The sequence below is a fragment of the Lissotriton vulgaris genome, unplaced genomic scaffold, assembly GCF_964263255.1.
Source record: "Lissotriton vulgaris unplaced genomic scaffold, aLisVul1.2 SCAFFOLD_640, whole genome shotgun sequence".
Classification (NCBI taxonomy): Eukaryota; Metazoa; Chordata; class Amphibia; order Caudata; family Salamandridae; genus Lissotriton; species Lissotriton vulgaris.
The window spans coordinates 204,955-217,543 of record NW_028243475.1 but is presented as its reverse complement, the minus strand read 5'-3'; the positions used below and the strand labels follow the sequence as shown (position 1 = coordinate 217,543).

At 46.0% G+C, this 12,589-nt stretch overlaps 1 protein-coding gene across 1 annotated transcript in view; it reads right to left on the bottom strand.

Moving 5' to 3' along the window:
* The window catches only part of LOC147668336 (uncharacterized), a 190,156-nt gene extending 178,392 nt beyond the window's left edge, over positions 1–11,764 (bottom strand). Inside the window, exon 1 of the mRNA XM_086948588.1 lies at positions 11,472–11,764. Within this exon, the coding sequence (XP_086804714.1) occupies positions 11,472–11,764 (293 nt within the window). The remainder of the gene's footprint in view (positions 1–11,471) is intronic.
* Positions 11,765–12,589: the final 825 nt, after the last annotated feature.

Here is a 12,589-nt window from a genome sequence, read left to right as displayed (position 1 = left end):
CACAGGTGACCAGCAGTGTACGAAATGTCCGTGATGTCTAAAATGGTTGCCGCTTATGCGCTTGCAGAGGCCTACGTTAAGCAAGATGGCGCCGGCAATGTTCATGCTTGTAATTTTAATTTAACACCTCTTCTTTGCAATTGGAGCATGCATTCCGAACGGAATGCATGCTCTCATTGTAAAGAAATGAGATGCAGTTCATCCCTGTACCCTGTGGCAGGCACCTTAAGGTGCCTGCCACAGAGTGCAGGGATCAAATGTGCCCCCTAGGCCGACATCTGGAGGCCTTGCACCCATGGGTGCCCTGCGGAGAGCCCCCAAAGTCGGATTCCCACAGCCTTTCTGTGTCCGAAAGACCGGAACAGAAATGCTGTTAAAATCTGCCATCATAATCCCTCGGGCGAAATGAGCCACCTGAGGGATTACTGGAAGCTTTCCAAATGGCAGACGAGCTCTCCGAGCCCATTGGAGGCCATTTGGAAATCCGGTTCCATTTTGATGGGGTTGTCGGAAAGGAATCCGAACAGACAAGTACGATGCCGTAGGAACTGCTCTGACCGAGGGTCGGAGCAGTTTGCTACGGCATCGTAATCGAGCCCTTGGTCGTTGACCTTATAGCTACTACTCTTTAATAACATAGAGGAAATGCCAACTTCTGTTTTTGGTGCATGGGAAAACATTATATTGCTCAAAAGGTGGAGTGAGAGATAGTATAGGGATTCCAGTACGCCCTTCCTTCTTAGACATTGATGCGGAGAAAGCCCCGGCTTGCTGACAAGAACATATCACTAAAGCGAGATATACTTGACTGCCCTTATGCTAGGAAAGTATAACTGGCTTACAATTTTTTTGTTTTGACCCAAAGAGTCCTATTTACGCTGGGAACATATTCCTTTTCATTTTTCTTTCAATTTGTACTGATGCATACAATTTTGCACATATAATAGCGTAAGACAGACCTAGATTCATAATGAAAGTGGTCCCAAAGTCCTGACTAATGCCCCAGGCCCTTAGGGCGCTTTAAGAGGACAGAAGTATTTGGCTATACATGTAATGTAATGTAATGTAATGTATTTTGTAAAGCGCACAGCTGCCCCAACGGGGCGTCCCGGCGCTGTATAACGTTGTGGAACCCTTCCTGGCTCTCCCTGTGAGATGCCCCTCCTGGGCACCCCCAAGGTGAAGCCAGGCATCCCAGTGTTGTAGGGGTCGTTGTGGAGATTAAGCAAGCTATTGCCCAGAGTTGCAGCGTGGGACCTATGATTAGAGTAGGCGCCGAGGCGAGAATTATCGAGTCCCCGGATATTGAGCCCAAGACCCTGCCGCGCCGGGACTTGAACCCTGGTCCCGGGCCTGATCTCTGCTTCAGAGTCTGCCGCTCTAACCAGTGAGCCACACTTCTGCACATGATAGACCCTACAACTTTAGGAATCCTAGTAGCCCACTAGTTCTGTTTTAACCTTGTGATTGGGAGACCGAAATAATGTTTTAGAACACAACTACACAGTTTTAGCATATGACCACCTGATATTATATAATACCAACTCACACAGCATAACAAGCAAAAATAGCTTGCGGTGGGTCCTTCGTGCAACAATCGTTGCTTGTTAGGAACGAACCCCTATGATGGCTCGTACAACCTAATGTGTGTATTGGGTTTGCTTTTGTATGGAAAACCATAAATGAGAGGAACACAACCTAATAGGTGCTCTAAGTCCTTTCAATTCTTAGTATTATTCGGGAAAAATAGGCCAAGACTGCAATACTGCTTTGGTCTTTTTTTTGCATGGACAAACATAAGTCTAGAATTTTACATTTTCTAATTTAGGATATTAAATAAAGGACTGTAGGCTGGCACTGACCCCGTTTCAGTGTGGTCAGTGCAAGGAGTGGAAAAGGCCAGGAGTCGGACTGGCAGCAGTGGATGCAGAGCCAGAATGTAGCCGGCCTCTGGTGCTGGACTCATGTCCTCCATAGAAGAAAACAAATTCAAAGACGAGGTCCAAGTCCAGGAACAGATCCACTGACCAGCAAGCTTCCCCGAGACTGAGAGCAACGTCGAGAGGAAGCATTCTCTATTCAGTACTTCCTAAACGTGGTGCAGGAGGACTTCCCTGGAGATGAAGCCTTCGCTTTATTCCTGCTTCGAGAACAGCATCTAAAGAGCAGAGTCGATGATGCCACTGCTTATCACAGGATCGAGACATAGAAGAAGTTCCATCCTTGGTAGCCTTTGAATGCATGAAGCCACAGCAGTAACCATTGAAAGCATGTGCAACATCTGTACTCAAAGAACAGACATCACGAGCAATCTGAAATAGGATCCCTGATACTGCCAGGAACAGTATTTGAGATTTTAACCTTTTTGGGTGTGACATTTTTAGCTCGAGTCTACGTTTCAAAATACCTATTGTCAGCTTACCAGATTTTACAGGGGTCTTAAAGCCCATTAATTGCTTATCATTGGTTGACAATATTGTCACGCTCATTTGCTTTCTTCTTATTTAATGACAGTGACTTGCCTTGTCCATTGTGTGTTTTTTCTTCGCTTGGTGCATAACCTCTTTACTTTTGTCCTTCCACTTTAGGGGACTACTTTTTCCTTTTCGCTTAAGCAACCACGAAAATACATATCATTTCCGCTGTTTCCCTGATGTTCTGCTCTTCTCTCTTGTGGCTCTGTGTTGCATACACACTCAGTTAATACAACAATACTTCCACCATTGGGGAACCCCTACAACAGACCAATTTGCCACAACTGAAAACTCGAAATGCCAAAGCTTCGCATCATGACACCCATACTCCAATCCAAGGGGAATGCACTATGGATGAACTAGTTAGGGACATTTACTCACGCTTTTCCACCTCTCCCACTCATTCCATACGTGGTCTGTAAACTCAGACAGACTTCATTAATCTTGATACTAATAGCTCCCACATGGTCTCAGCAACCATGGTATGCAACACTACTAGAGCTATCCTAGTACCTCACGAGAAGCTACCCAACTACCAAAAACTTCTTACTCACAGCAGCGACTAGGTGAGACATCCCAATATTCAACAACTCGACCTTTCACTCTGGCTCCTGCGGTCATATAGTTTGAATGAAGCAAGCACAAGGAGATGATAGACGGAGTGCTGAAACTTTTCAGACACTCACCCCCAGTCACAGATCTGGGTTGAATCCATTATCATTCTTTAGCTCACTTCGCCACCTCAGTTCAGACCTAGCTGTATGCAAATCAGTCTTGACCCTGTGCCTCATGGGAACTGTCCAGCCCAAACTGCCAAGCCAGGTCTTCCCTGAACCGGAAACAAGCATCCTGGGATTGGTTTCGGGGTAACATCATTGGTATCTGGCAGGCGCACCCATCGAAGTCGTGGACAAATACATGTATCTAGGAGTGACAATTGCCTACAAGGGCACTTAAAAATCACAAAAATAAGCCATAAAGAGGAGAGGTAACTCAATAGCGGTAGCTTTAAAGTCCCTTAAACTTAAAACTGCTGGCCCAAGCTTCAGCCCACTACTACAGGTCTTACAAGCAAAGCTAATCCTAGCCATCACCTACAGGAGCGAGTGCCTCAGGGGAAGAGACGCGGATATTCTGGCCCATACCCTGTCAAGATCAGCAAGAATAATCTTTAACCTCCCAAATTACGTCACACCTGCTCAAATTAGGCTGGAGTTAAGTCTACAGTCTCAAAAAATAGCCCACAATGGCACCTAAGTGAAATGCTGGCATTGGATCAGAAGGTCCGAGCAAAGTTCTCTGAACTTCCTTCCACCTATGCAATGAGATAAACTCAAGCAAGGTTTGCGCAGCGAGGGACTATCTGACAGCATCCATAAACCGCCTAGGCCTGAATGATCTCTGGGCAGCCTCGGGAACGCATAATAGCTTCAAGTTACTGGTAAACAAGTCAGTGAAAAGGCTGTCAGCAGTAGAGGACAAAGCAACGCTCAGGGAAAGGGGCCACGGATGGTTCGTGCTGCAGAATTACACAAGACCCCTACCGCAAAACTATCCAGGTCCCAGCCATAATAGGATAACAAATCTAAAATGCCTACGTTCCTGAATGGGTATTCTTCCAGTCCTGCTGCACATCCCAACATGGAAGCGACCATCGGAAACAACTAAGTGTCGCCTATGCGGGAAAGTAGAATAGAGCATCATTCATCTACTTTGCATCTGTCGAGAATTGGATCCTGAATGACGAGTGCTTCTGAAATCTATCTTCCATAACAGGCGAATAAGATCCTGCAGACACGCAGTGAAGGCATGCCTTGGAGGTGGAGACGAACAGCTGGTGTGCTGGTTCGTACAATTCATGGGGATGGCAGAGGAAAAAATGAAGAGATCTGGCGCATAATAAGCAGCTTCTTGAATGAGGGCTCGCCACTTCCCGGAGCCGGCCCCTCCAAAAGGAATCACACAACGCAAAAAGTCTTGTTTGAGGCATGGCAGCCTTCCATATCAAGAGATTAAAAAACATTGATCTCCAAGCACTGGGCATTAGGCACTTAACGGATCTTCTGTACTTATTTTGCCATAAGTCCATTGACAAGTTAGACACATTACGTCAAAACTTAAAATAAATAAATAAAAACTTTTTAGTTATTTTATCATATATGCAATCCAACAGTACCTTTTTTCACGCACAATGCACCAGGCACTTTACGAGACTGACAAAATCTGGAAATTAAGGACTGCTTACTGGATACTGAATGAACTGATATTCCGCAGAAGCACTGCACAGCTAAAACAAAATATGTTGCGTAGTTTACATAAGTTGTACCATAGTCTTTTATTGTTTGAAACTTCTCATGATGAAACTGTGGTTCTATTTTGATGAATTATGTCGTTGAGTGAATATTGTAAAGGTTTTAATTAACTTATACAAATAAATTACTTACTTCTAATGGTGAATTACAGATTGGGGATCACTGTCTACTAGGAACTTGAGGCTGTAGGTGCATTGGGATTCGAGTATCATCTCTCTTATCACATCGAACCAGACCGTTAATTCAGTAGACCTCTTGGGCGTCATAGATTCCAGTCTTTCAGCTATAGTGACCAGAACCTATGGTGTATATATAGCTCTCTCTGTAAAAAGCATCTTAAAAACTCAGAACTATTGAGGCATCATTCTAGATAAGAACAATGGTTCATGTAAAGTTTGATGTGATGCTTTATGACTATTATGAGAACGATGCATCATGCAAAGTCAACGTGATGATGCTTCGGTCTCAATGGAACTATGCATCTTGTTTAGTGTTAGCTGGCGCTGCTTCACTCTCAGTGGGAGCAGTTCACCTTTTAAAGTTGTAGCTGATACTCCATCCCCACTGCAAGTAAGGCTTTTTGTAAAGCTTGGGATGATGATGATGATGTGTTGCTCTTAGAGGGAAAGGTATATTGTATGTAGCTAGGGGAGATGCTTCATCTTTTCCAGCTGGAACATCGCATCTACTAAAGCTGTAGGTGGGTCTGCTTCACCTCTAGTGGGAATCCAGTTAAGTTAAGGCTAATGTTCTCAGTTTGTAGTGAAGATTAGTCTGATGCTTTTCATTCTTGCCTGAGAACGTTCATCTTGTTAAGTCAGACTTGATGACGTATCTCTCTTTGTGGGAATGGTACCTTATGTTAATTCTGTGCTAATGCAGCTGTACTGTCTATGGACATTATGCATCTTGTAAAGCTGTAGCTGATTGTGCTGGAGGGGTGGATGCATGAAGTAAGATTAGAGCATATGGTTCAGTTCAGTGGAAATAATGCCTCCTTTAAAGTTGCAGATGATGCTACCTCGATGTTGAATGAATTAGTGCATTTTGTGACAGGGGAGCAGACGCTTACTCGTTGTTTATTGGAAGATGCATCTTGCTAGCCTGGAGCTAATGGTTTGTCACTTTTGGAGTAATACATCTTCTGTCACACTTGATGCTGCTTAGGTATTGAAACAGATATTATTTAACGGCGGACTGATGCTTCCGCACCTCACGCTAGTTTCAAGTATATCAGAAGTCCTTGTGCAGCAAACCCTAAGTGTTGCCTCTGTGAAGCAGAGCCGAAGAAAAGCAGGGGTTAAGCGTGTGCCAAGTAACGAAGTCCAGAAGGTCAGTATTGAGTTTCAAAGAAAGTCTTTATTTTTAATCAGTTAAATCTTACGAGGTTGGAGTTTTATAGTCAGCCAACGCGTTTCGTTCTCACGAAGAGAACTTCATCAGGGCTCATTAGGCGACTGTAAATGATGTAAGTTGCTACACGAAGTTGCGTTCCCCAGAGAGTCTGGTGGGTGCAGTGTAGGTTGTAAGGAAGCCAGGTAGGGCCTATTTCAAAAGGTCTAGAATAGAACCAGATAATAAAGCGATGGGTGTGGAAGGAGTTCCACGCAATAACACTGGAAACAGTCTGAATGTTCCAAGGCCAGAGTCGGCCTAAAAGCAAATCTTACAGTCGACGGTGTTCGGTCCGAGTTGATGCTGCTTTGCCTTATTGGGAATGAGTCATCTTGTAAAGTGGGAGCTGACGCTCTGTGGAAAATGATGCATCTTGTCATTTAAAAGCTGACTCTTTGTCACTGTCAGTGAGAACAACAAATCATTTTTTAAATTATTTTTAATGTTTTGTCAGTCTGTCGAATGTAAGCTTCTTGTAAAGCTGGTGCCGATGTTGCATTGCTCTCAATGGGAATGATACATTATATAGTCAAAGCAGCTGCTTTGGCAGTCTTGGAATGATGGATGCATCTTGTAAACGTGTCACTGGTGCTGCCATCAGTCTTGGTGAAAGTGATGCATCTTGCAAACTGAAATTGGAAGCTTTGTTGCTCTTGGGAAGAACAATGGCTATTATGATTTTGAAATTTATACTGCATAAATGTTGGTGGGCAGGAATCATTTTGTAATTGTTAGAGGTGGTACTGCATTGCTGTTGTTGGGAATGATGCTTCAGGTGAAATCTGAGATACTGCTGTATGTTTCTGGTTGGGAATGAGGCGCCTTGTAAAGTTGGAGCTGATGCTCCCTTCATATCTCTGTGAGAGATATTTTTAGTCACTGCTCAAGCTGCATTGCTCTCTGGTAACCACTCGTATAAAAACATTAACGGTTGTTGCTCTTCAATGAAAAGATGCTTCATGCAATGTCTGTTGCTGTGTTGAGCTTGGAAGCAAAAATATGAATTCCCAGTTGGTCATAGGGCAATCAGTGGAAAGGAGGTGTTGTGTGAAGTCCCAGATGATGGTTGGCCAACTTATTGGAAACAATTTCTCCAGTAAAGTCGGCGAAGATATCTTGCGGTCAGTGAGGATACATCTTGTGATTTTGGAGGCTGAAGCTGCAGCTCTGTCCCTGTCGATGTGAAGAAGGCCTGCTGTAAATTTAGAGCTGGTGTAGGAGTGGTTTCAGTAAAGTCTGAGCTGTTGCTTTGCCACTCAGAAAGGACAGTGCAAGGTGTAAAATCTGTAGTAATCATGTGTTGTCAGTGGGTTAGCGGTTGGTGTAAAATCTGAGCTATTGCTGCAAATCTCAGTCTGAGTTTTTAAAGGTGTGAAATCAAATCTCATAATGTGTCATTCTAAGTAGGGTAATGCTTAGTCTGAGCTGTTGCTGAATCATTGGTAGTGATTGGTGTAAAGTCTGAGTGGTTGCTGTGTTGCTCATTCGGAGTGGCTTTGATGTAAAGGCTAAGTTACTGTGTCATCCGTCAGTGGGAGGGACGCTTGTTATAAAGTCTGCCCTTTTACTGCATCTCAGTGGGGGCGTTGGTTGGGGGAAAGTCTGAGCTCTGGCAGGGCCACTCAGTAGCAACAGAGGTTATTTGTCATGTTCTGTCTTACTCTCAGTGTGAACAGTGCATCTTGTAAAGTTAAAGGTACTTCTTCCTTCGCTCTTAGTGGTGATAATAATTTGCTGCAAGTCTGGGCTGATGTTGCCTGCGACCCTGGCAGGAGGAACGTTACATTTTCTAAATAGTTTTAAAAAAGGTAATCTGGAACGTTTTATGGTGTCCCCTTATACTACTGGCGTTGCTCTTAGTTGCTTTGGCGCTCAGCGTACAGTTGGGGCGAATGTTGTGAAAGATCAGGTCTCTTTGTAAAACATTTTTTTAAAAATCTGGCGTTTTTCATGAATGAGTTTGTCACGCAAGTGATTGTTGACCTGTCCTTGGTGAGCCGATAATCATTAGCTCGGTTCTTGGTGAAAGCCTCTAGATGTGGGCAGGGAAGGGGCGCCCAGTGCGCCGGAGTCGAGTGACCATGAGCACTTTACACTCTTTGAAGCCTGAGATCAGCGTCCTTCACCCATATTTCACTCATGAGCCCAAAGCTGTGCATCAGTCACCCAGCGCCGAGTACCTTTGAAGGAAGTGTTTGAAAGCTGCAAGAGGCTTTAGACGTGGTGGCATCACGACACCGTGCTCGCTTTCTGGCACAACGAAAAACTTTAAGGTCAACAGTCAGAGGTTGACTTATTACCGAACCCAGGCCGCCCATGGCTTGGTAGAACACGCCCCTCTCACCTTGTTTGCAGTGAATGCAAATCGCATGCTTTCCTTTGGAATCTGAGGATTGCTGCCGGAGCTCCGCGTTAAAAGACCACCTCATTTGTGAGCAGATTAGCTATGGGAGTTCTTTTTCTTTACCCAGTAAAACTGCTTCTCCGTTACCTTCTACCCTACAGTTTGAACAAAGGACCACATCGGGCTATTGTTTAGTACTTGTTATGTTCTTATAATGCGAAGGAGTTGAGCCGTACTCTGAAAGCACATCCTCATTTTACTGCCGAGCACATACCTTGTGAAAACCAAGTCTCATGATGCAGCCAGCACAAGCGTCATTCCTCACAGATGGTCTTAACAGGCGCCCATGCGTTCCCACGTTTCCTTAAATGGCCATCACGCTATGTTTTCTGGATATCTACGAAAGGATGTAGCCGTTTACTCCCTCTCCCCAACAGCTTTACATGTTTTTTTATGTTCTTCTGAAAATTGTATGAGACAGCGTCTCGCTGATTTCCCACCAGAACGAACCGAACAGTTGGTTGGTGCCAGACCGGATCATCCGTCTGAAATATCTACCATTATCAGTTTTGTTTTGTCTTGATGGTGAGGGAGGGGGGGGGGGGGGAGTAGTATCCTGTTAACCTTTTACTTTAGTACCTTTAAGGATGCTTGTGTACTATCTGATCTGCACGAGCCTAATTTTTAAGTCTTGCCTTCCAGACAGGTTTTATCTGTTTGTAGGCAAAAACATTTTGTGGACCATACCAAAAACTTACAGTGAGCTTTGAATCCACCCATTGCTTAGGTTGGTTGGCTTTATTGTCACTCTCATTCACTTGCTTCTTATTCGTTTGCATGTTTGCATGGCTTCCTCTTCTTGGGGTGTCCTCCTCCCCCCAAATTATAGCCTCTTTACCATTCTTTCTCTCAACTGAGTTGTGATGCTTCTTCCATTAACACCTTTACCGCGGCGAACATTCTGCCGCGGTGCAGGCGTTTGATGGAGTGGGCGGGGCTGCGTCGGCCAACGGTCGTGCGCAGAGCACGGAAGGGGTTAAATACCTGTAGGAAAGTAGAATCTTTCTGGCAAGCATTCTCCCTATTTTTGCCTGGTTTCAGTGTGTTTTGACTGAAGTTCTCTGGGATCCTGCTAATCAGTGGCATCGCTCTCTCCTATACATTCTCTGGTAAGTACTTTGTACACCCCAGAATTGGCATACTGGGGTTCAATTATAAGTCCCCAGTATATGGTACTGAGGTACCCAGGGCATTGGTACACCAGGGGTCTCCTATAGGCTCCCGCATGTAGTATGCCACCCATAGGAGCCCATGCAAACTGTGTCTGCAGAGGTGCCATTACAGTCTGGGTGAAATGGTGCTTGCACCTTTCAATTTGGATATAAGGGTTCCCTTTTATCCTTGTCACTGCACTTTCAACCTATAAGTCACACCTAAGGTAGGCCATTCAGGCCAAGGGCAGGGTGCATGGCTCTAAGTGTGCAGATGCCCCTGCATGGGCAGAGGCACCCCTACAACCCCCAGACTCCATTTCTGGGCTTTGTAAGTGCAGAACAGCCAGTAAATGGTATGTAGTAATCACTGTCAAATCGAGATGCCCAACAACATAATGGCTGCCCGAACCATGTCATGTTTGGTAACAAACATGTTGGAATCATGCAGCTACACAGATTCCAGTGTTAGTAGCGTGAAACCATGTACTTGGGGGATCTTAGAAGAACCCCCAATACGTACCTGTGTAGCCTAACAGGGCCTGCCTGCAAGCATGTGCTGCTGCCCACCTGCTGATGAGTCTAACTTAGGCAAGGGAAGCTGAACAAAGGATTTCCTTGAAGGAGAGGTGTGACCACCTCCCCTTTAGAATATGGTAGGGTGAAGGAGCTTCCGAGCGCCACCAGACTGCATTGAAGGGTACATTTGGTGTCCTCCATCCATAAACCAGTTGTGCCCAGTTCAGGAGCCCTTGGCTCCCTCTCTGGCCTCAAACCACATGAATGACAGAGGAGTGTCCATCCCCCTGTCCAGCTCCTTTCTCGCATGGTGCCCAGAACTCCTCCAGGTGGCCACTTGATTCTGCCATGTTGAATCTCTTCCCCTGGGAGCATCTCATTGGCTAGGGCAGCTGAGCAGCATCCCTCACCCCCTCTGGTAGATGGGTCACCATCAAATCTGCCCTTGCCCGTTTTAGTGTTACTTAATGGCTCCTTTGAGGGTGAGTCCTTACATTTTTCCAGACAACAACGTCTAGATCTAACTTCCTGTTGCCTGAAGACTTCACAAATATTCTTTTGTTGGTGGACACTGGAACTCTGCAGTTCTTCAAGCCAGGACCTACAACAAGACTGCTTCGGTAGGAAGATTCCTGCTGCATCGTCTTCTCTGTGATTTTCCAAGTTCTGCAACTCTGTGGCCTATATCCTCCGAGTCACCAAGGAATCATCCTCCGTCCTAGCCCGAGGCAATCTCCCTTGGAGTGAAGGAGCCACTTTCCTGCATCTACAGGCACCTCTGTCGATGACTGGGTTGCTGATCCTGTTGTCCCACTGGCATCGCCCGGCTCTGCAACACAAGTGGTGGTTTGTTGGTTCTCCAGAGTCCTGACCAGCCTTCTCTGCAACTTGGACAACTAATTCTTCTCCAGCCGATGTGAACCGCCTTCCTGTGCACCATGTCTATTTGTTGTTACCAAGGCGTGTTGCCTCTCTTCACAAAAGATCTTCAAGCTCCAGGAAGCCCCAGCCTCCAGCACTGCACAGCTCGAAGAAAGATGCCCTGCCTGTATCCTCTGCATTGTGGGCCTTCATCACCTGTGTGCTGTTGAGGCTCCCTTGCAACTCCCTGTGCCTACTGCCAGAAGGTCCTCAAAGGGACTCCATTGATCCCTGCTGGCCGTCCTGCGTGATGAGGGCCAGCCCAGATTACTCTTGTTGGGTTTGTCCCACAGACCTTGCTTTTCTGCAACACAGCATCTTCTCCCGGCAATCTTTATTTGCATTTGCTAGGGCTTGTTGGTGGACCTGCCGGCCACTGACCTTCCTGCACTCGTCGACTGGTGTAGGACAGCTCGTGGACGGCTCCTGTGCTCCTGCATCATCGCCTAGGCTCCCCAGCTGCTGCTTCAGCTTCACCGTGCTACAGCAAGAACCTCCAACCATGCCTGGTATTGTGCTTCTAGTCGCCTCTGGGTGGTTTGGATCTGTCCCGTCTGCTTTCAGGTTCTTCTCCTCTGGATTCCTCATTCTGGTTCCACTGGCCTGGTCCACAAGACGCTGTAGATGCTGATCTTCCACAAACCTCCATTGGCGTCTACCGGCGTTTCCAATTCCACTTCATCCCAATGCACCTGGGCTCCCTGGTGTGGGTATCCTGGTTCCTGGGGTATCCACGAGTGGGGTGGCTCTACAACCTTCCTCGATCAAAGTGGTTCCTTCGAGGTCTTTGGGAAGTAAAATTCCAACTGTGACTTACCCTGTGTTATCCTATGGACGTTGACCCAGTATAACCACTCTGCACCCGGGTGCCTTGGGGTGCCTGATTACTCACCTGGGGTGGTTCTGTGTTTCCCCTGGGGTCCTCCATCCTTGGGTACTAGTTCTGTTTTGGTACTTACCACACATTCCACTATTTTAGAATATGGTTTTCCCTCCCCCGGTTGGGCCCTTTGAGTTTTCCTATGCTATTTACCTCTTTCTAAAGTATTTCTTGTGTGTAATTGATCTCTCCAGGCAGGAGATATACCAAGTTAGTGTCTAGTGTGTACTAATAAATACTAAGTATTTTTATACTCACCTGGTGTTCTTTCTTGTTTGAAAAGCTTACTGACTGACTATAGTTGTACGTGCACTTGCTTTACACCCTTTCTGATAAGCCTTAGCTGCTCTTCACAGCTACCCCTTGAGAGCTCTGGTTTTCAGGGACCTAAACACTATCACCAAGGTTTGCCTTGACGCAGTGCACAGTGCCTCACCATAGGTGGATACCATTTACTGAGCCAGCCTCCTACAATACACACACATGCCCATTGCTTCCCACTCAACCTTCCTCCTCACCCCTCTATTGTTCAC